Source organism: Pseudophryne corroboree, chromosome 7, assembly GCF_028390025.1.
Source record: "Pseudophryne corroboree isolate aPseCor3 chromosome 7, aPseCor3.hap2, whole genome shotgun sequence".
Taxonomy (NCBI): domain Eukaryota; kingdom Metazoa; phylum Chordata; class Amphibia; order Anura; family Myobatrachidae; genus Pseudophryne; species Pseudophryne corroboree.
The window spans coordinates 53120053-53144073 of record NC_086450.1 but is presented as its reverse complement, the minus strand read 5'-3'; the positions used below and the strand labels follow the sequence as shown (position 1 = coordinate 53144073).

At 46.3% G+C, this 24021-nt stretch overlaps 1 protein-coding gene across 1 annotated transcript; it reads right to left on the bottom strand.

Moving 5' to 3' along the window:
• Positions 1 to 555: 555 nt before the first annotated feature.
• Positions 556 to 22146, bottom strand: ATIC (5-aminoimidazole-4-carboxamide ribonucleotide formyltransferase/IMP cyclohydrolase). Its single transcript, XM_063933160.1, has 16 exons — positions 22006 to 22146; positions 11564 to 11690; positions 9357 to 9433; positions 8518 to 8584; positions 8301 to 8389; positions 6778 to 6929; positions 6527 to 6683; positions 4983 to 5108; positions 4112 to 4219; positions 3928 to 4013; positions 3734 to 3823; positions 2866 to 2994; positions 2701 to 2793; positions 2012 to 2194; positions 1737 to 1889; positions 556 to 742 (listed from the first exon to the last, which is right to left on the bottom strand). Exons 1-16 carry the CDS (start codon positions 22025 to 22027, stop codon positions 623 to 625), a joined length of 1779 nt encoding a protein of 592 aa, XP_063789230.1. The 5' UTR covers positions 22028 to 22146; the 3' UTR covers positions 556 to 622.
• Positions 22147 to 24021: the final 1875 nt, after the last annotated feature.

The following is a 24021-nucleotide window of genomic DNA, read 5'->3' as shown; positions in this document are numbered from 1 at the left end:
GTTTGTGAAATTGGATCATACTGCAGAACATGGACTCCCAGCACACCCATAAATCTATAATGTAATGTCTGGGGTATAACAAAACAGGTTTTGGAATGGCCAAGCCAAATTCCAGGCTCAAACCTTTGAGATGCTGTGGTGGGACCTTAGAAATACTCAGACAAATAATGGCTTCCACAGTTCAGCTAGTTTTGTTGGTAAATAACCAATGATTAAAGACTTTTAGGATTAGAGGATTGTTAATTATGTCCTTGTATATAAGAGCACAGATCTTAAAGCCGATTAAGGGGTCTATTCATGAAGTGAAGAGTGAAGTTGCCCATGGCAACCAATCAGCTGCTCCATACAATTGAATAGTATACAAGTTATAAATGTTACTTCAATGCCGATTAGTTGCCCATGGGCAACTTCTCCACACTTTTCACTGCTTCATGAATAGACCCCTAACTGTTTCTCACAACTGTGGCTGTGGGATTTTAGATACCCATTGCAGACCATCTTATGCCTTTTAGTGCATTTCCATGTGTTATGTAGTCAGACAGATAGAAGCAACTCAACGATGCATCAAAAGGTTTTATTGTAACAGCACAAAAGTTTGAGTAGACAACAGGATTTTAGAGCATTAGTGGTGGAAGAGACGCAAGTTGGTGTGCGACAACACAATGCCCAGCTCGTCGCATGCCTCAGTGACTACTTTGTCAGCTGTGGAACCTGAGGGAGCAGCGATGAACTGAACCCCACTCTGTAAAGAAAACAAGGCAGTTAAGCAAAAAAAAAAAAAAACAAAAAAAAAAAAAACACCCCACCACAACTCAAGAGTGACCAGCAGTGTGGCAAGTCGCGTGAAGGGGAATACATTTGCAGCAGACTTTAGAATAGCGATAGACTACTCCGCACTAGGGTTACAATGTCAGTACTCCATTTGTTTTTAATACCAGGCAGAACAATACAACCTGCTGCATCCAGGGTCCATGGTGGGACCAAAAGGCTACTAGTGTATTATATAAATGTTAGTTTCAACTGCCCTAATATAAACCCCCCCTCCCTTTTCCCAAGAAAACCTATCATAGCTAGACTTGAAAAATAATCAAGTCTCAACTTATACATGCACTTATAATATCCCCAGGCAATGATCAAGAATGTGTACCTAGACAGATCGCCAAGGAATCTACTGGTGCACACTGATCCTTGTAACTGGACCTAAAGTCCGTCTGCTCCCAGTTTTGCACATTTGGCAGAATGGGGATGGAGAAAATCACTTTAAAGTGCAAAGCACCACTCCCTTCATGAAGTGAAACTTCATAAGTTTACTTCTAATAAACCCGCAGCTTAGCTCATTCAGATCTGAATTGACATGTATAATGAAGACTAGATTGACCAATGACATTTAAAACAAATGGTTAACCTATGCCTAGAATCTTGTGACTGGATGGTGCAGCTTCACTACCTCTCAAATCTTGGTTCTTCAAGAAAAACCTTGAATTTACAGACCGGTGAGACAGATGCACTTATGGGCTTAACATAGTTACTTCAATAAACCCAAATATTCAGCCAACTTTGCAAATAACCGCGTGAATAGGTGTGAGAACAGGAACAGGTTGTCACAAAATGTAGTTTATTCATAAAAAAAAGTGTTATTGCTTGTTCTCTAAGAAATATCTACTTGTATTGTAGATTTAGTGTATATTCAGACTATAATGCCCACGACAGCCATCCACACCTGCCAGTAATCTCACCTTACGCGCCCGTTCCACATTATCCCGGAACGGGAAGAAGGCATCAGAGCTCAGAGAGACCCCACTAAGAGTAGAAATCCAGCTTTGCTTCTCTTCACAGGACAGAAGTTCTGGAGGCTGCTCAAAAAGGGCCTTCCATTGTTCTAGCTCCTCCTGAGACAACAGAAGCACAACATGCACTTACAGCATACACATATGGATATTAAACTAAGCCACACAGAAGCTAGTCACACATTCTGGCGCAGACGGGCCTTGTGCACCCAATATATGTATACCTTTTCTAATGTACCGCTCACATACTGATCAATGGCATTGGAGATCTCCGCTCTCTTCACGCCTGCCTTAAACTTCATGCCGAGAACCCGTGGGTGGTGCCGCAGCCACCAATTATCAGCTTTATCGCCGGCAAGACGAGTGCAGTGTATGCGGGACTGCTGCCCGGCACCGATTCCTACCACCTGTCAGAGCAAGAGTGCACATTAATATGCAATAACCGGCTGCGCTTTTTACAATTTTAATTACGAAAAGTTCAGGGTGTTTTAACTTACAATATAAGGCTTAATTTTAAAGATGATATGGGTATAATATCTAACCAATCGTAATTAAGTCATGACCCAACTAAATATATATTATAATTTTACACACACACACAATGTAAACCATAACAAATAATGCAAGTAAGGGTGGAAGAGGACACCTATGCAGGACTCCATAACCCGGTGGAGGGAAGGGGTGCTATAGGGTGCAGTTTCAATTCTTTTCCCAGTTCTGGTTTCCTAGCTGTGCAACATTCTGCCATCTGGGCCCCTTCTACTGAAGGACATACATCTACTGTATGGGATGTAGTTATGCGACCTCTCCCCCCTAATCCTGCACCCTCACAATCCTGACCAACAGGGACTAATCACTCGTCGGTGACCACGACTAGCAGAGGCATTCGCTTAAGTCACATCTGCTCGCATACCTGTCCATCCTTGGCATAGCACACAGAGTTAGACTGGGTATATTTCAGTGCAATGGTGGCTACAATCAAGTCTCTGACAGCAGACTCCGGGAGCTGAAAGAACACACAAGTTATGAGAGGGCTTCCCGACAGGTACTAGGGACATCCGAGGACCAAAAAGTGTACCTCTTTCTTTGCAGTCACTACGTTGCTGAAAAGTGAGCCATCTATAACGGCATCATTTCTCTTCTGCTCCAGGTGTAGGCCAAAAAGGCTCCGAATCTCACTGCCTTCTGGCTCGTAAGTTGGGTCCATCTGAAAAAAAAAAAAAAAAAAAAAATACACCGTGAATCGGAATGTGACTAGACAGGCCAACTTTAAAGGGTGAAAAACAAAATTAAAAGTGATCACAACCTTTCAAAAAAATAAAAAGACTATCTGAACTTTGGTTTATGGCTGCTTGAGTTCAGAACTTGATTAAAGTCTAACTTTTTTTTTTGCAATCGAGAACAAAAATACAAATCTATGTACAAGTCAGATATAGTGAATGTTTCTTCCACAAGCAGGACCACACCTGCATAATGTTCTGTTTGATGGATAGCAGAGACATGGAATAGATGCAGTGGACTACTTTGATGACGCAGATTAAGGGATTCCGTAACGCAAAAAAATAAAAAAGTTGCTATTGAGGGTTAGGGTCCATTTATTTACATGCCATTGCCCAGCTCACTAGTTGCGAGACACTCCATGCCCAATGGTATAAAATGGGGTGGCCAGAGGAGAGTTCAATGGAGACTTGTTGTACCTGTACATCTATGAACATTTCTATACATGTTAATTGCTAAGACTCCCTGGCCGTAGGAGGACAGCTAGCTAGGAATAGCAGGAGAAGCTTTCCTAGAGTGCCCCCAGCTTGTATGGTGGAAGTTTAACACAAGGGAGGTTAATGTCCTGCAGAATACGGCTGTTACTCCTTTGTATATTTGGTGCATACAAGGATGCAGTTATGGTCTTCACATACTGAGCAAGCAGCTATAGAAAGAAAATACATCACCTGCAAGACACAATAGCCCCCATTCTTTTTTTTGGACAGGATTTTAAGAGCCTCTTCCTCATATCCCGGAGCCACAATTCCATCAGACACCTAGGAGTACAACAATTGGGAAAACAGTTACCATTGCTATTACATAAATGCAGCAAATTCCACTTACTCATATTCAACTCTCCCTTCCTGCAATTGCTGCATACCTCCCGAGATATTATTTTTGCAGTGGGAACATCACACACATCAGAAATGGCAATAAAGTCACCAAACGAGGACATTCTGTCAGAACCTAAGGAAAAGCAAACAAAAACCCCCACAGATCACAGGTTGCACGACTGCCAACAGAGGATTTAAACATCCTCCCAAAGTCGTAAAGAGCAGTGTCACCTCTAGCTCTGGCGTAAGCAGTGGCCAATGGGGTGAGTGTTGTGTACAGGTCCTGCACCATGCAGACCTGAGCCTCTTCCTCAGACAGTGGAACACCCACAGCGGCACCTGGTGGCAGAAAGTGGTATTACAATCTCAATGACTGCAACAAGGGCAGTATCCATATTTTTAATATTACAGGTTGAGTCTCCCTTATCCAAAATGCTTGGGACCAGAGGTATTTTGGATATGGGATTTTTCCGTATTTTGGAATAATTAGATACCATAATGAGATATCATGGTGATGGGACCCAAGTCTAAGCACAGAATGCATTTATGTTACATATACACCTTATACACACAGCCTGAAGGTCATTTTAGCCAATATTTTTTATAACTGTGCATTAAACAAAGTGTGTTTACATTCACACAATTCATTTATGTTTCATATATACCTTATACACAGCCTGAAGGTCATTTAATACAATATTTTTAATAACTTTGTGTATTAAACAAAGTTTGTGTACATTGAGCCATCAGAAAACAAAGGTTTCAATATCTCTCTCTCTCAGAAAAGTCCGTATTTCGGAATATTCCGTATTTCGGAATATTTGGATATGGGATACTCAACCTGTAGTACGCATGCAGTAATTTGACTCGTTTGGGAAAAACCTATTCAATGTTGTCAGACACCTCAAGTAGGAAGGCTCATTTTACAGTTAAGAGTACAGAATGTGAAATTCAAGAAAGTTACTATAGTCGGACATCTGTGGCTGAATTTTGTTTTAATTTTAACTATGTAGCCTACTGTGCAGTTGGTGTTGGAATTCTACCATTTGTGTTTTGTATATATAAGTGTATCATGTTCTTTGTGGCGACTAGGCCGCATTACCTGCTGGGCTCACGTGCTTGAATGAAGTGGCTGCGGGGAGTCCTAGCGCCTTTTTCAGCTCCCTCACCAGCTGCCAGGCGTTCAAAGCATCACATAGGTTAATAAACCCAGGAGATCCATTCAGCACTGCAGATAAACCAACAGTGTTATTGTTCTCCTGTACCAGATCTATGCTAATGGTCAGGTTTCCTAGTACTATAATATATTCTGCAATACAAAAATACTGTCAGACAGCAAACATTCATAAGACTTACAATAATTCACATTTTCTGGAAATAGAAAAATTGCCAGAAGAGTGCACATTTCTTGTATGGTGTTTAAAAGCTAATGCGTATGCTGCCAAAACTGATCAAGGTAAAGTATTGTGCCTAGGCAACTGCGCCACCTTCTGGACAACCCAGGTTGCTACACTTCATTTGTAGTGGAGTTTAATACTCCTAGGGGTATATTCAATTGAAGTCAAAAAGACGGCAGTTTGACTTTAAGGTCGAATCCTGATACGACCTATTCAATATGTCCTTAAATTTTTCGACAAGTCGAATTCGACTTGTCGAAAAGCATGTGGATCGGCGGAATAGCTGCCGATCCACGTACTTGTGTTGAAAACGGGGCCAAAACCAACAGGTTTTTGCCCATCTCAGTCAGACATCAAAATTATGCGGAGGAGAGTCGCATGGAGACGGGGTTATGGGGACGGACACGACAGCCGGTGGGCATACAGGGAGATCAGCGCTGCAGCTGGATGTCACTCAGACGCCCGACCTCACGGCTGTCCCCCCGCAGCTCGCCCCCCTTCTCCTCCTCCTCCTCCACGTCCCATCTAAATTTGACTTGAAAAAGTCAAATTAAGATGGGATTGAATAGGGGTTGTCGGATCCATTCCGACAAATACATGTCGGAATGGATCAGACTTTAATTGAATATACCCCCTAGTGTCTCCGTAAACAACCTATATACAGCTAGCCACAAGTTATAGTCTTGTGGAAAATTCAACGGTTGAGGAAATATCAAATGTACACAAGGTTGGTTTCATATCTCAAATGCATTATGCAGCCTAAGGCAAACAAAGGCGTCCAGAGCTGTGGATATTGAAGTTCGGTAAAACACCCACAACACAGGGTGGACACCGGCACAGAAATGGATCTAGTACCTATTGATAGACACAAATCAAAGTGGTTTAACACGCAAAAAAATAAAGAGTCAGTGCAAACAAACACCACACAATGGGGCAGATGTATTAACCTGGAGAAGGGATAAAGCAGTGATAAGTGCAAGGTGATAACGCACCAGCCAATCAGCTCCTGACTGTTATTTTTCCAAGTCTGTAATGATTGGCTGGTGCGTTATCACCTTGTACATATCACTGCTTTATCCCTTCTCCAGGTTAATACATCTGCCCTTTTATGGGGAATGTATCAAGCCTGGGAGAAAGATAATGTACTAACCAATCAGCATCTGTCATTTCACAGGCTGTGCTTGAAGATAACAGGAGCTGATTGGTTGTACTTTCCGAGGCTTGATACAGCTCGCCTTTCATATCCTACCGGTGAGTGGAAGTTGTGCTCCACGAGTAAAGATCTGAGCAGGTATCTGGTGAGGATTGATTCCATATCGTAGCGGCAGCTGGGATACCCCTTTACTATACTGCTTGCGGAAGTAATCCGATATGGCGTCATCGTATTGTGCAGTGTGCGTAAATGCCTGTGGAAGATCAGCACAAACAGCAATATACTGTTAGACTATAGTCTAAGTTTCCGAGACCAGCTCAATGCACCCCCCCAACGTTACATCGCACCTTCAGGGCCAGCTGGCAGCGTTTCTCCAGGGTAGTGTCCTTCTGTTCAGATTTTTCCATGTCATCTGCAATACTGTTGTAATCACTGGGGTCACAAAGAACCGTAACGCGGGCGTGGTTCTTGGCAGCTGCACGCAGTAGTGTTACACCACCTGCAGGACACAACAGGCATATTGTGATACAGTATATAAATATTGCACTTCACTAGCTCCAGGACAGTAGTGAGAAGGATCAGCAGGCAGATGGAGAGGGGACAATAAAATAGGCAACCAGAATTACACACAACAATATAGTCTGCAGGAAGCAAACTGCTAAGAGACATAAGAACTGGAACCGGTGGCTTGCATTAAACCGTTTCCATGACACCATAGGGGGCCACTACACCATAGGGTATATAGCTCTTCCATTGGCAACTAACTCAAGTGTGTTTGGATGCACATATAGGTATAACATGTATAAAACAATCCATGCCCGACTTAAACTTGGCCATGGAGATTACTGTAAGGCTCCGTAGGTGGGAGTTACAAGAGCCAATGATTCAGCCCAAGTGCGTATCATAGGGTTAAAGATCCAGAACACAAAATACATAGCTGTATGGTACAGCTGTGGGGATAAAAGTTATGGTTTTGATCTTTAGCCATATTACACTTGTGGAACAAGCATCAAATTGGGAAACCTCACCTACAGAGATCTACAGTAATCCTGGTTACCAAGTTTAAATCAGCCTTTGGTATACAGTACCTTTATGTAAAGAAGCAGTGGTGTAGACACTGCAAGGTGAAATTAGTAAGAACTATGGGGGTCATTCAGAGTTTATCACTTGCTAGCTACTTTTAGCAGTCGTGCAAACGCATTGCCTGACACCTGCGTTTTACTAAGCACTCCCTGAAAAACGGTCGGTTGACACCCAGAAATGCCCACTTCATGTCAATCTTCCTGCGTTCAGCCGTGCAACCGAATGCTTCGCTAGAACCTGTGCAAACCCACAATGCTCTTTGTACCTGTACGTTGCGCATTGCGGTGCATACGTAGATTAGCCGTTTGTTTTTTTCACTGATCGCCGCGCTGCAAGGGGCAGCTAGCGATCAACTTGGAATGACACCCTATATACACACACAAACATATTATGGTTGGGCAATAAAAAGTCTTGGCAAAAGATGAAGTACCAGCCAATCCGCTCCTGACTAGTAAAAAAAAACAAAAACCCTTGTAAGAGGACAGAAGCAGTTTGGTTGGCAATTTCTCTAAGCTGCGATACATCACCCCTTTATATGATGCGTGTTGAAATATCAATTTAATAACCTTCACATTAAAGCAGGTTGTACAACTCCAGCAAGATGAGGCAATAAGTAGATTAGGGAGCCCAGGAGATGTATGTGCACGTATCAGGCACTTCTCACATAAGGGCATCAAAATTTAGTACCACATTTTTAACAGAAATGCCAATGTTTTGAAAAACAAACACTGAGCAATGTGTAGGAAGGGTCATTTGGCTTTACCACCATGACAAAGACAACATTTACCAATATCGATCTGCTCAACAGCTTCCTCCACTGTGACACCAGCTGCAGACACAGTCTTCACAAAAGGATACAGGTTACAGACAACCACCCTGCAAGAAGAAGTCAGTGAGCGAGTTATTGTAACAGGTCTATTTATCAACAGTAATACAAACACACGTTTCATACTCATTCCAAATACACACACTTCAGATCCCCACATATGGAAAGCCTGGAATACCTGACATAGCTGAAACCTAATCTAGTAAGATCTGCTTGGTCTTCAGGGGTGCTCCTTGCCAGGATACCTAAGAGAAACAGAGTGACATTTAAAATCAAGCACTTAAACGGGCCATACATCTATGGGCTGATTGCATCAACAAAACAGGCAATCTGCCAATTGGGGGCCTCAGACGATCAGCAATCCATCTGGAAATTGCCAAAACACAGCATGTTCTAGATACCCAAAATTAATTGGAATCAGTGAGCTGGATCAGAATCTGTAGAGCAAGGATTTCCAACAGGTTTGATTTTGCCAATCCCAGACACAGGCCTCGCCCAATGTATGGGCCAGTTAAGTTTTGGCTATGCAATGTAAAAAAAAAAACAAACAAAAAAAAAAAAAACACAAAAACAAAACAAACAACCCACACATTTTAGAGTACATAAGCAGTGAGCCATAATCCCACAGACCATTTTGTTTTTAAGAATAGAATCCCCTCCAAGTCATCTGCATATATATCTCAGCGTTCAGATCAGTATGTGCCTATGACAACTGACTGAAGTCCTTCTTACAAGTTCATGAGGTTGTACGTACACCACAAAGATGGATTACACAGGTAGGCTTACCAACCTATCTCTTTAAACCAGGACATTCCTGAATTAGACTGGTTCTGTAGCTACCTTCCTTTAAGCCTACATTTCACCTGGCATTAAACAGGTAGAGAACCTGTAATTCATGAGTATCCTGGTTTAAAGGGATAATATGGTAAGCATTCCACAAAAGTCTTCCTATAATGAGAACATCTTGCTCCTTTCACACAATCAGATGCGTTTCTGGTACACCCACCCCGGGCTCACCTGCATGTACTGCGGGGTGAAGGGTTTTGACACGTCCACCAAGCATCTCTGGAAAGCCGGTAAGCTCAGACACATCTCTGAGAGATAAGATAGGGGGAAGTATTAGCGAGATATGCTGCAGTGTCAGACCCGCAATCCTGATAATAAACTCACACGGCACATAAATACAGAACATTGTACAAAAGAGGACTTAACACCCGGACGGACAAATGTGTGTACTTCAGTTTGTGGTGGCCTAGTCTAATTAAAGCTGGATAAATACTAAATTTACCACGATTCACGGTACCTGCAACCAATCTACATGATCGTTGTGTAGTGTCGACACACAATGTTGATTGTGCGGTTGCATGTTCCCATCTGATGGGCTGCAAATCATTTCACTACAGCTATAGAAAACCATTTCACAACAGCAGCTAAAAAGGAAATAATGTGGAAGAACAAATACTCCGCTCCCATTGGCAAGACCTTAATTTCTGCCACAAACCTGGAGAGAAGTGGTTTCAATTGCATTCCACTTGTCATCCACAGCAGGACTGGGTCACAGATGGCCCTGGCTCTCCATGAGCCAATCATACTGTGGTAGAGGGGCCAATAAGTATACCTTGTCTCAACACAGGTCTATACTATCTCCTGACAATCAGGAGCAACAAACAGACAAGGAAGCCATTTGTTCCAGCTTTACTATTTCCCTTGAGCCCAGAACAAACCAAATTGAGCGCGCACACTGCAATATTCTGAACTATATATAAATAAATATCTTCTAGTCTGGCTGTATGCGATTTATCATCGCTCCTGTACACACTAGAACAGTCGTTGGGATCCCCTGGAAAGTTGAATGAGCTGTACAATGGGCTTTGCTGTAATAAAGAGGAAATATGGAAAAAGCCACGTCAGAGCAACAGCCATCACACAGTGCTTCCCCATATGCAAACATATACAACAGACTACACTCCACAACGATTAGCACTGTCCTCCAGGGGTTCACTACGGGTGGCCGGCGGTCGGGCTCCCGGCGACCAGCATCCCGGCGCCGGGAGCCCGACCGCCGGCTTACCGACAGCTTGGCGAGCGCAAATGAGCCCCTTGCGGGCTCGCTGCGCTCGCCACGCTACGGGCACGGTGGCGCGCTACACACTATTTTATTCTCCCTCTATGGGGGTCGTGGACCCCCACGAGGGAAAATAAGTGTCGGTAAGCCGGCGGTCGGGCTCCCGGCGCCGGTATACTGAGCGCCGGGAGCCCGACCGCCGGCAAACAGAAGACCACCCGTCCTCCAGCATACACAGAAACGGCTGACGACAGTTGGAGGAACAGGGAGTGTCTACAACATGGGTGTTCAACCTGTGGCACTCCAGCTGTTGTGGAACAACACATCCCAGGATGCCCTGCCACAGTTTTGCTATTAAGGCATGCTAAAACGGGGGCAGGGCATTCCTGGGATGTGTAGTTCCACAGCAGGTTGAAGACCATAGTCTACAAGGTGGTGTACACTATATTGCTAGTGATGTCACTAGGTTTATGTGCAGCACATCAAGCCAAGCGTCCGTCACTACCCAATCTCCCATACACACTGAGCGATACAAGCCATTTGCGGTTCCAAAACAGTAAATCAGCCAATCATTTTGGTTTCTTTACACAAGTGGTTCCAGAAGTCAGTCATCAGGACCCCACACAGTTCACGTTTTCCAGGTCACCTTGCAGGTGCACAGGTGTATTCGTGACTCACTGACATTTTGAAAGTTCCACAGGTGAAGCTAATATTTTACTTGTTATTCTGGGACGAGAACTGGAAAACGCGAACTGTTTGACAGATTTTGGGAACCATTGCCTAATGGTGGCTACACAGTGGTAGTTATATCTATAGCCGGATCAGGCTATATACACTGTGCATATACACTGCCCAGTCATGACAGATGTCACGAACTGGGCAGGCATTTACATGCCCCCGCTCAGTTGGGCAGTCAATCACTGCTGGCTTCTGCAGGAAGTGAACGGGTGGTCGGCTGACTGCCCGTACACAGAACGATGCACCAACATAGCCCGACAGGCCCACGATATGTCTGTTTAATAGAATGGCCAATATATTGACCAGTGTGTACCCAGCTTTAGACATTCCTCTTTTGCAATATTGCATTAACACTTGCAGTGGAGAAAGTGGTGCCAGGTGAGAATATGATGCTTAAGCTTTATTTAGATCTGGTCTATACCTGACAGTGAGCCCGGCATCACGTAGACATTTTGCAGTTCCACCAGAAGCCACCAAGGATAGACCAAGAGCGCTCAACCGCTTGGCAAACTCCACAAGCCCCTGCTTGTCAGAAACACTGAAGAGAGCTGGAAGAGAAGGTCCCACAGATGTAATGGTTAAGATTTGTTCACAACTTACATAAAAGGTCCATCAAATTCAGGAACATTGAATCATTTTGAATTATCCTGTTAACTGCCATCTGCATTTGCAACTGAAAGAGAGAATCCAATAACGAACATGCTATGGATATGTAAGGTGTATTGTACCTCTAACACTGGACCCATTTGCAGAAAATAGGCTTTTAAATTACCTACCAGTAAATCCTTTTCTTGTAGTCCATAAAATATTGAGTATGATGGGTATAGACAGTGTCCAAACGAACCCGTGCACTTTACATTTCTTAAACTATGTGTGCTGGCTCCTCCCCTCTATGCCCCCTCCCACAAGCAGTTATAGGTATAAGTGCCCAAAAGGAGAAAAGGACATAACAAGGAGTTGAGATTTATACCAGCACCACTAACATACAACAACCAGCAACGTCTGGTAACATCAACAGCTGAACAGGTAACCAAAGAGACAACCTGCAGAAAAGTCAAACGCACTGAGGCAGGTGCCCAATATCCCTTATTGACTACGAGAAAGGATTTTAATTACCTACCAGTTAATCCTATTTTCTCTAGCATCCATAAGGGATATTGGGGAGACTTCGTACGATGGGGACATCCCAAAGCTTCCAGAATGGGCGGCAACATGCAGAGACTGCTGCAGCACTGCCTGCCCAAACTGTATCCTCCTTGGCCAAGGTATCAACTTGTAGAACTACTTAATTGCGGGGCTGAGACTCCATGGGCAGCCGTCCAGGAAGAGCCCACTGATCTTGCAGAGTGGGCCTTCAGAGACTTAAGAACAGGTAAGGCTGCCGACATTGACCCGTTGGATAGTAAGCCTAAGCCAACGAGCAATAGATTGCTTCGAAGCAGGACAATCCTTTCTGAGCATCAGAGAACGAACAAGGAATCAGTCTCTGATCCTAGCTGTACGCTTGACATAGATCGCCAAGGTTTTGCACAGCATCCAAAGCCGCCGGAGGAGCAGAAGTGTCAGAACCACAATAGGTTGATTCAGGTGAAACGCAGAGACTACCTTCGGCAGGAATTGTTGCCTAGTCCGGAGCTCTGCTCGGTCCTTGAAAAAGACCAAGTATGGACTTCTACACGATAAGGCCCCCAATTCTGACACGCCCAGCACAAGCCAGGGCCAGCAACATCACCGTCTTCCGCGTGAGGTACTTGTCTTCTACCATCAGAGATTCTAACCAGGAGGACTGTAGAAATTCCAACACTACATTTAAATCCCAGGGTGCCTTAGGTGGCACAAAAGGAGGTTGTATGTAGAGTACCCCTTGCAAGAAGGGGTGAACTTCTGGAACACTGCCAATTTCTTCTGGAAGAAAATGGAGAGCTGAAATCTGGACCTTAATAGAACCCAGACGTAAGCCCTTATCCACAACAGTCTGCAGAAAACTTAAGAAACGCCCGAAGTAGAACTCTGCAGGTGGATACATGCGTCCCTTGCACCAAGAAACATCTCCTCCAGATATGAGAGTATTTTGACATCACAAGTTTCCTGGCCTGAACCATGGTAGTAATGACCTTGCTGGAAAGGCCCTTGTGAGCCAAGATGTTCCGCTCAACCTCTGTGCAGTCAAACGAAGCCACCGTAAGTGGTAGAGGCCAAGGGTCTTTGACTTGTCCAGAAGATCTTTGTACCACACCCTCTGAGGCAATTAGAATTGACTGGACTCCTTTATTTGATTTTCTTGAGCACCCTTGGGAACAACGGAAACCGGTAGACCAGCCCGTAAGGCCAAGGCGACGTCACTGCATCCACTGCCCTCGCCTGAGGGTCCCTGGTTCGTGAGCAATACCAGTGAAGCTTCTTGTTGAGTTGAGAAGCCATCATGTCCATCTGTGGGCAACCCCACCGGTGGGTGATCTGCTGGAACACCTGATGGAGTCCACTCTCCCAGGTGGAGATCGTAACGACTCAGGAAGTCTGCTTCCCAGTTGTCCACACCCGGAATGAAGATTGCAGACATTGCTCTTGCTCTTGCATTTCTTTCTGCCCAGAGGAGTAGCGGACACCTCTCGCATGCAGGCTCTGCTTTTTGTCCCTCCTTGCCGACTGATGTACGCCACTGCTGTGGCGTTGTCAGACTGAACTTTGATCGCATGATCCATGAGCAGAGAAGAGGCCTGAAGCAGAGATTGTAGATCGCCTGAAGTTTCAGAATGTTGATTGGAAGGAGGGCTGGCCACCCGACCTGGAACTTTGCCCCTTCGGTGACAGCACCCCATCATCGCATACGTCGTGAGGGCCCAATCCTGAATCCCGAAACTCCAGCCTTTCAGCAGGTTGGAGGACTGCAGCCACCATAGGAGGGAAATCCTGGCCTGAGGTGACAGCCGAATCATCCGGTGCATCTGTAGATGTAAACCGGACCACTTGCTCAGGAGAACCAAATGAAATGTCCTGGCATGGAACCATATGAGGCGACCATCTTCCCCAACAATCTACACCCATGGCATGACAGAAGTTGGAGAGTGTGGTCGATATGGAGCAATAAAAGCTCCCTGGATCTTGCTTTTATCAGAAGATCGTCCAGGTAAGGGACAACATTGACCCCCTGGACCCGGAGTTGGATCATCATCTCCACCATCACCTTTGTGAACACCCTTGGAATCGTGAACAGTTTAAAGCAGAGGTTCCCAAACTGTGTGCCGTGGCTCCCTGGGGTGCCTCGGGACACTTGCAGGGGTGCCCTGGGTTGGTGGTCCAGGACCAATTCAAATTATTCATGGTCAATATAATAGGCAAAACCAGTGCTGGTGGCTACCAGTCATAAAATATGTGGCCAAACAGAAGCAAATCTTGTCCCTCACCACACAACTTACCCTAATGACATCATCGCGATCTACTTAATGTAATATTTCTTTTAAAATTTCTCAAGAAATTTTTGGCCTAGGGGTGCAGTGAAAAAAAAAAAAAAAAAAAATTCTGATATTCTAGGGCATCGTGATTCAAAAATGTTTGGAAACCACTAGTTTAAAGGTTAGTGCCTGGAACTGGTAGTCATAGTCCAGTAGAGCAAATCTCAGATAAGCCTAATGAGGTGGCCAAATTGGAATATTAAAAAAAGGTAGGCGTCCTTGATATCCAAGGAAACCAGGAATTCCTGTTCTTCCAGGCCCACAATCACTGCCCTCAGAGATTCCATTTTGAACGGAAAGAGTTCAAGGACTTCATACTGAGCCGTCCAGCTTTGGTACCACAAAGAGGTTGGAGTAATAACCCCTGCCCCACTGTGGTATCTGTACTGGAACAATGATGTGGGACCAGACCAACTTTTGGATGGCCTGTTGCAACGTAACTTGCGTATCCCTCCAAAGCTGGCAAGCTTGATTTGAAAAATTGTTGGGGGAGGAGCACCATCGAACTCCAGCTTGTAGCCCTGAGAAATGAGGTCCCTTACCCAGGTATCCCGGCAGGAGCTTTCCCAGATGTAGCTGGAGTGATGCAGTTGAGCTTCCACCTCATGCTGCAGACTTCGTGGAAGCAGAACTGGTGCTCTGTTCCTGAGAACCGGTGGTCGCAGACTACCTCTGGTGCCTCTATTCATATTGGAGACACCTCTTGCCGTAGATCAAAATCTGTTAGACCGAAAGGACTGAACAGTTGGCCCCGTGTAGGAACGCCTGACCAGCAGGATCCCAGAGGGGAGAAATGTGGATTTCCCAGCAGTGATTTTAGAAATCCACGTATCCAACTCCACCCCAAATAGCCATTCCCCAGAAAAAGGGGAGGAATTCCATACTGGAGATTTGATTCTTCGTCTGCTATCCACTGACCAACCACAAAGCCCTGCGCGCCGACACTGCCATGGCAGAAATCCTAGCATTAATATTCCCCATCTCCTTGAGCGAGTCACACAGGACGTGTGTAGAGTCCCGAATGTGCTTGAGAGTTACCACAGTGACCAGAGGCATAGCCCCCGGGGAGGCCCTCCCAAATCCGAGTAGCCCACGTATGAATGGCATGGGTCATCCAGCAACCAGCTATGACCAGCCTTTGCGATACACCTGCTGCCATGTAAATAGATTTGTGTAGTCCGTTTTTCCTGTCTCCTATCATGCTTAAAAACCATCACACAAGTGCTAGTTTAAGCCCTCTTGAGCCAGATTACACAGGGGGGGGGGGCGGCGATAGTGACAGCCAAGGTGCAGTGCCCCGCTGAACAACCTCTCAGTACGGTGCTCCTGCAGCTGGGCAGCGGCTCTGCACCTCGCAAGGCTGGTGACCCGCCTTCCCCCCCCGCGACACCCATATAGCAAGAATAGTACCTGTGCTAGAGTAGGATACAACATATATCAGGCAAAAATACCATTAAGTTAATGATTTTCTCTTATGTCCTAGAGGATGCTGGGGACTCCGTAAGGACCATGGGGTATAGACTGGCTCCGCAGGAGACATGGACACTTTAAGACCTTTTAATGGGCGTGAGCTGGCTCCTCCCTCTATGCCCCTCCTCCAGACCTCAGTTAGATCCTATGCCCAGAGGAGACTGGTTGCACAATAGGGGAGCTCTACTGAGTTTCTCTAGAAAAGACTTTTGTTAGGTTTTTTTTTTTCAGGGAGCACTGCTGGCAACAGGCTCCCTGCTTCGTGGGACTGAGGGGAGAGAAGCAGACCCACTTTCCTGGACTGATGGGCTCTGCTTCTTAGGCTACTGGACACCATTAGCTCCAGAGGGTCGGAACACAGGTGTCGTCCGTCCCGGAGCCGCGCCGCCGCCGTCCTCCTCACAGCGTTGGAAGATAGAAGCCGGGTAAGTATAGGAAACAAGAAGGCTTCGAAGGCGGCAGAAGACTTCAGATCTTCATGAGGTGTCGTGCTGCACGCATTGCTCCCACACACACACAGCAAGGGTGCAAAGCGCAGGGGGGGCGCCCTGGGCAGCAATTAAGGCCTCATATTAGACTGGCACAGATATATAGACACTGCAGAGGTATATATAAAAACCCCGCCAGTATAAACAAATAGCGGGACCGAAGCCTGCCATTGAGGGGGCGGAGCTTGATCCCTCAGCACTAACCAGCGCCATTTTCTCCGCAGCTTTCTGCAGAGAAGCTGCTCCCGGACTCTTCCCCTGCTGTACAAGTAACAGGGGGCAAAAACGAGGGGGGCGGGGCGCACATTGATTTGGTGCTAAATTTGTTATAAAAATCGCTTACAGGTCTGGGACTTTGTTTCAGAACAAAGTGGCGCTGGGTGTGTGCTGGCATACTCAGTCTCTCCAAAGGGCCTTATTGTGGGTCTGTCCCCATATCCATATATCCCAGTGTGTGTGGGGGTCTCAGTACGTGCGTGTCGACATGTCTGAAGCGGAAGGCTCATCTAGGGAGGAAGCAGAGCAGATGGTGGTAGTGTCTCCGTCGGCACAGCCGACGGTGGATTGGGTGGACATGTGGAATGTTTTGAATGCTAGTGTGGCTTTATTACATAAGAGATTGGACAGGGCAGAGTCCAAAGACCAAGCAGGAGTCAATCCATGGTTCTTACGGTGTCACAAGACCCTTCAGGGTCCCATAAAATTCCCTTTACCCAGATAGCGGACACTGATACAGACACGGATTCTGACTCCAGTGTCGACTATGATGATGCACGGTTACACCCAAGGGTGGCCAAGAGTATTCAATACATAATTATTGCAATAAAAGATGTATTACATATCACAGAGGACCCCTCTGTCCCTGACACAAGGGTCTGCATGTGTAAGGAAAAGAAACCTGAGGTAACGTTTCCCCCATCTCATGAGCTGAACGCTTTCTTTGAAAAAGCTTGGGAAACTCCAGACAAGAGACTGCAGGTTCCCAAGAGAATTATTATGGCGTATACTTTCCCCTCAAAGGACAGGTTAAGGCGGGAATCCTCACCCACGGTGGACAAGGCCTTGACGCGCTTGTCCAAATAGGTGGCCCTACCACCCCCAGACACGGCGACCCTAAAGGATCCTGCGGATCGGAAGGCAAGAAGCTACCTTAAAAGCAATTTATGCGACTACGGGAGCCCTGCTCAGACCGGCAGTAGCCTCGGCATGGGTGGGTAGCGCAATTGCAGCTTGGGCAGATAACTTGTCATCTGACATGGACACCCTAGATAAAGATAGTATTATATTGACCTTAGGTCACATCAAGGACGCAGCGTTGTATATGAGAGAGGCTGCGAGAGATATTGGTCTTTTGGGTTCAAGAGCCAATGTCATGGCAATTTCTGCTAGAAGGTCCCTATGGACCTGTCAATGGACTGGTGATGCTGACTCAGACATATGGAGGCTTTACCTTACAAGGGTGATGTTTTATTTGGGGAGGGCCTCGCGGACCTGGTTGCCACAGCTACCGCGGGTCTTTTGCCTTACGTTCCCTCACAGCAAAAGACGACCTCAATATCAGATGCAGTCCTTTCGGTCTCATAAGTTCAGAAAGGGGCGTGGCTCATCCTTCCTCGCCAGAGGTAGAGGGAAAACAACACCAGCTACGGCTAGTTCCCAAGACCAAAGTCCTCCCAGGCCTCTAACAAATCCACCGCATGACGCTGGGGTTCCGCTGCGGGAGTCCGCACCGGTAGGGGCACGTCTTCAACTCTTCTGGAGTCAGACTCCGTGTCAACATCTGTATCTGCCATCTGAGGTAGCGGGCGTTTTTGAGCCCCTGATGGCCTTTGAGATGCCTGGGCAGGCGCGGGCTGAGAAGCCGGCTGTCCCATAGCCGTTACGTCATTCAGCCCTTTACATAAGGAGTTGACACTGTCGGTTAATACCTTCCACTTATCCATCCACTCTGGTGTCGGCCCCACAGGGGGCGACATCACATTTATCGGCATCTGCTCCGACTCCACGTATCCTCAAACATGTCGACACAGCCGTACAGACACACCGCACACAGGGAATGCTCTGACCGAGGACAGGACCCCACAAGGTCCTTTGGGGAGACAGAGAGAGAGTATGCCAGCACACACCAGAGCGCTATATAATGCAGGGATTAACACTATAACTGAGTGATTTTTTCCCCCAATAGCTGCTTGTATACACAATATTGCACCTAAATTTGGTGCCCCCCCTCTTTTTAACCCTTTGAGCCTGAAAATTACAGGGGAGAGCCTGGGGAGCTGTCTTCCAGCTGCACTGTGAAGAAAAAATGGCGCCAGTGTGCCGAGGGAGTTAGCCCCGCCCCTTTTTCGGCGGACTTTTCTCCCGCTTTTTTTAGGAATTCTGGCAGGGGTAATTTATCACATATATAGCCCTGGGACTATATATTGTGATGATTTGCCGGCCAAGGTGTTTATATTGCTGCTCAGGGCGCCCGGCGCCCCTCCCCCCCCAGCGCCCTGCACCCATCAGTGACTGGAGTGCGAGGTGTGCATGAGGAGCAATGGCGCACAGCTGCAGTGCTGTGCCCTACCTTGTTGAAGACAGAGGTCTTCTGCCGCCGATTTTCCGGACCACTTCTTGCTTCTGGCTCTGTAAGGGGGACGGCGGCGCGGCTCCGGGACTGAACGATCGAGGTCGGGTCCTGTGTTCGATCCCTCTGGAGCTAATGGTGTCCAGTAGCCTAAGAAGCCCAAACTATCTCCAGTCAGGTAGGTTCGCTTCTTCTCCCCTTAGTCCCTCGCTGCAGTGAGTCTGTTGCCAGCAGATCTCACTGTAAAATAAAAAACCTAAAATATACTTTCTTTCTAGGAGCTCAGGAGAGCCCCTAGTGTGCATCCAGCTCAGCCGGGCACAAGATTCTAACTGAGGTCTGGAGGTGGGTCATAGTGGGAGGAGCCAGTGCACACCAGGTAGTCCTAAAGCTTTCTTTAGTTGTGCCCAGTCTCCTGCGGAGCCGCTATTCCCCATGGTCCTTACGGAGTTCCCAGCATCCACTAGGACGTCAGAGAAAATAAGATTTTAAACCTACCGGTAAATCTTTTTCTCCTAGTCCGTAGAGGATGCTGGGCGCCCGTCCCAGTGCGGACTAAATCTGCAAGTCTTGTATATAGTTGTTGCTTACATAAGGGTTATGTTACAGTTGAGATCAGTCTCGGGCTGATACCGTTTGTTCATACTGTTAACTGGTTTAGTATATACCATGTTGTACAGTGTGTATGGTATGGGCTTGTATGAATCTTGCCCTTAGATTAACAAAACTCCTTTCCTCGTACTGTCCGTCTCCTCTGGGCACAGTTCTAGAACTGAAGTCTGGAGGAGGTGCATAGAGGGAGGAGCCAGCTCACACTCATTAAGAGGTCTTAAAGTGCCCATGTCTCCTGCGAAGCCTATCTATACCCTATGGTCCTTACAGAGTCCCCAGCATCCTCTACGGCAGGCCTGGACAACCTGTGGCTCTCCAGCTGTTGTAAAACTACAAGTCCCATCATGCTCTACGGACTAGGAGAAAAATTTTTTACTAGGTTTAAAATCTTATTTTTACCATGCAAATAATTAGCGCAGCTAATTTGATAGCCCCAACGTCTTATTTCATGATGAACTGAAATAGTCATATCGGCCGAGAGCCCTTTGGATTCATAAGGAATCATGGTTGTATAGAATAGCAATAAACTGATAGAGTTCTCAACATGGGTCAGATGTTACAGCGTAAAACCTCAGCATAATAGGATGTCTGTAGCCATCATAAAATACTGCAAGAGGTTAATTCTCTTCCTCCAGGTTTATCACTATGCAACTTTTTTTTTTTTTTTTTAAATAATGAAACAAGAAAGATGTGTTATTGTAGTACTATGTGCTAACATCTGTGCTGTGGGTTCCACCTGTATCTTATAAATAAAAGACGTTGTGGGGGGGGGGGGGGGGGGGGGGCACATTTAAACAGCAGCCCAATGCACAGCCAGAAGTGCACGCTACCCTACGAAGTAGCAAACACTTAAGATCCCCCAGCCTTAAAGCACAGCAGGTGTCACATTAATTCAGCCAGGCAAAATACTCACCAGCAACTGAATCAATGAGGATTTATTTTAGTGTACCCATCCTGTTTTTTTTTTTTTTTTTTTTATATCTCAGTGCCGAGTATTTATTAGGTCTCCCTTGAGTATCAATAATTAAATGAAACAGAGGGGGGGTGCTACGCAGAACCAAAGTGTAGCAAACTTGCACTTCGGCAAACAATGATTTGCGCAGAGAGTTGGGGGAAGGGGGGGGGGGGGGGACTTATTGTATCATATTAATATAATAATCATATTTGTGCCTCTTGCATTGCAACATTGTTTGTCCAGGAACTAAGTAACTTGCTTTATGATGAGTAATGAAAGCGCCAGCCAGGAGCAATTCTATCTCCATACACTTGCTGCAGCCACATATATAAAATTAAGCAGTGATTAGTAACGGCCTTCGCCATTCTGCTGTTCCAGGGCCACACCTTACCACCTCCAGACAGGTCCATAACTAGGGCTGTGCAAAAGGGGCAGCCACCGTCGGCACAATGCTGAAGGTGCTGCAGAGTAACCGACAAAATCATCTTGGCAAACAGGATGACAAAGGGATATCAGTCATTTTTTATTAACCACTTAACAGGCATGGTCAGATCACATGGGACCACACCATGTCCCAGTTTGACAAGGAGATCCGGTCTGCAGATGTGCCAATATAATAATAAAAAAAAACAATACACACACACATAATTTTTTTATTTATTTTAAGCATTAAATTGCTTTGAAGGGAACATGTGTGTTGAGTGGTTAAACCTTGGTGTTAAAGTTCCTAGTTACCACAATAGCCATAGCTTCTGTATCTGCCTTACTCATGGGCTCCCCAAAAAGTGTACCAGAGGCTTAACTATCCCCACCTGACCCCATGATGCCTGCAGGCTGCAGAAGCCCTATCTGTGCAGGGTCAGGTGGTGCAGTATAACTCATTTACACCGTGGAGTCATCTGACTCATGTAATAATTGGATTAGCTCCCCACATGTCCATGCATTAGGAAGGGCACTGTGGTGCGGCAAGGGGGGGCTGCATACCACAGTGCATCAAGATGAATCTGAAGGGGGAACCACCAAAGTTATACTAAGTTTAGGCAATGGATAGAGTTAAGGAACATACAGCCAGAGGTGGAAACAATGATGGGCACACATGATGGACATGCAATGTGCCCCTGCCACACACATCCTGCTATACAAGGCATGCGTGCCCTGTGCCACCCTGCCTGGCCTGCATCAGGGCACCACACAGGCTGGTGAGGAGGCGCACACAAAACAGGAGGACTGGTGGGAGCACAGAGCAGGAAGAGGAGACTGTAGCACAGGGACAGATGCATTAGAACAGATCACAGTGTATGTACAAAGGTCTCTTACCCAACTCTGGTGCCTGTGCCATCCTTGCTGCAGCTAGTCACAGCCTCTCACTGCTAGACTCAGGCTAACACGTGGTGACAGCACCAACCAGACACAGAGCATTCACTGTGCAGCTGAGGGGCGGGGCCGGGACAGGACAGGAAGAGAACGGGCCTGTATGTATAGCGGATTCAATCAGGTAGGGGGCGTGGCTAACAGGCGAGGGGCGTGACTGATCCCGGGCAGATTCTGTCAGGCTGTGCGGCTGTGGGCGGGGCTACGCTTGGCGGCCGGGCCAGATGCAGATTGATTGACACTAGCTCCGCCCCATAGTTATGGAGGCCCTGGCGAGGTCTGGAGGATACGGGTTATTGACTGTGTGTGACGCAGATTGCTGGTACTGCTCCATGTAAGCCATTATCAAGGACGCCCAGCAGCTCAGAGACATTGTTATACTCACAGATTACACAGAGGCAGCCCAGGGACGTGGGAATGGGACCCTGGGAAAATGTGTAACAATGTTTAATGTTTAGACTCATCATAAGTGCTTGTGTTTCCCAGACTCTGTCTTCAAGGCACCATAACAGTCCAGAGAACCATGCTTAAGCACAGGTGACTGAATTAGTAGCTCAGACAATTTGATTTAAGCATATGTGCTCAAGCATGATCCTTAAAACCTGGACTGCTAGGGTATCTTGATGACAAGGTATCTTCATGTTTTGGCAAATGCCAGGTGGTCCGGCCAGGTTACTGGCATTCTAAATATCACTGTCAAAATCTGCCAACCAAATCATTTTCCCAAATTATGGGGCCGATTCAGACCTGATCACTGTTGTGCAGATTCGCAAGGGGCCGATTATCGATTGACCGCGCATGCGTACGGATCGTAGTGCGCATGTGTGAGACCAAACTGCAAAATAATTCAGCATTTTGATCGCTACGCGTATGCAAGGTGATTGACAGTCTGGAGGTGGTAACTGGCTACTTTCAGGGAGTGTCAGGAAAAATGCAGGCGCTCTCAAGCGTTTTCATGGTGGGTGTGTGATGTCACCTGCGGCCCCAATCAGCCTGTTTCTTTCGCACAGGATGGGCCCAGGTACTTATCAAGAGGCGTGGCCTAATCACAGGAGGTGGTGGTTGTTTTTTGTTGTGTTTTCACTCCATATGTATACTTAGCCCAATAGAAGTGTTGGTGTTTGCCTAAAAGTAATTAGTACCAGGAAAGTACACCTGGGGTCTTAGGTATAGATTTAGGGTAGACCATCCACCATTTAAAAGGGATTTATTTACAGCACAACCACCTCACGGGGGGCAGATGTACTGGGTCTGGGACAACACCACTTAGGTCGACACCTGAAATAAGTCTACATGGACAAAAGGTCGACATGGAAAAAGGTCGACATGAGTTTTTATTGTCTTTTGGGTGTCGTTTTCTTCGTAATGTGACCGGGAACCCCAATTAGTGCACCGTGTCCCCTCACATGGCTCGCTTCGCTCGCCATGTTTCGGGCAAGGTGCCTCGCTGCGCTCGGCACAGGTTACCGTTCCCAATTGTAGTCCACGTGGATCGTAAAGTATGAAAAAGTTCAAAAAATTTTAACAAAAATGTGAAAACCTCATGTCAACCTTTTTCCATGTCGACCTATTTCAGGTGTCGACCTAAGGTGTATCGACCAATTGGTGTCGACCTGGAGTCCGGATACCGATGTACTAAACCTTGGAGAGTAATAAAGTGGGGATGAATAAACTACCAACCAATCAGCTCTTATTTCAACAGCCTCTAACATGGCAGTTAGGAGCTGATCGGCTGGTACTTTATCGACGTCCACTTTAGCTCTCTCCAAGGCTTAGTAAATAGACCCCTTTATCACTCTCCAATGCTTAATACATCTCCCCCAGAATGTTTTCATCACTGACTGCACACTTCAAAGTACTGTCAGCTCTTACCTCTTTGTCTGTCTGTTTCACCAGAGCTATACTGACACCAAAGTGTAACAATACAGACATGTAAGCTGTAAAGGGCAAGTTTATCTAGCT

Bases quoted from the DNA above. Each gene is read 5' to 3' on its own strand.
- ATIC (XM_063933160.1), bottom strand. From the start codon at position 22,027: ATGGCACAGGCACCAGAGTTGG. The intron at 2,995-3,733 runs GTGATGTATTTT...TTTTTTTTTCAG, and splicing joins GGGGCTATTGTGTCTTGCAG to ATGGACCCAACTTACGAGCC. The intron at 2,195-2,700 runs GTATGCGAGCAG...TTGCTCTGACAG, and splicing joins GCTATGCCAAGGATGGACAG to GTGGTAGGAATCGGTGCCGG.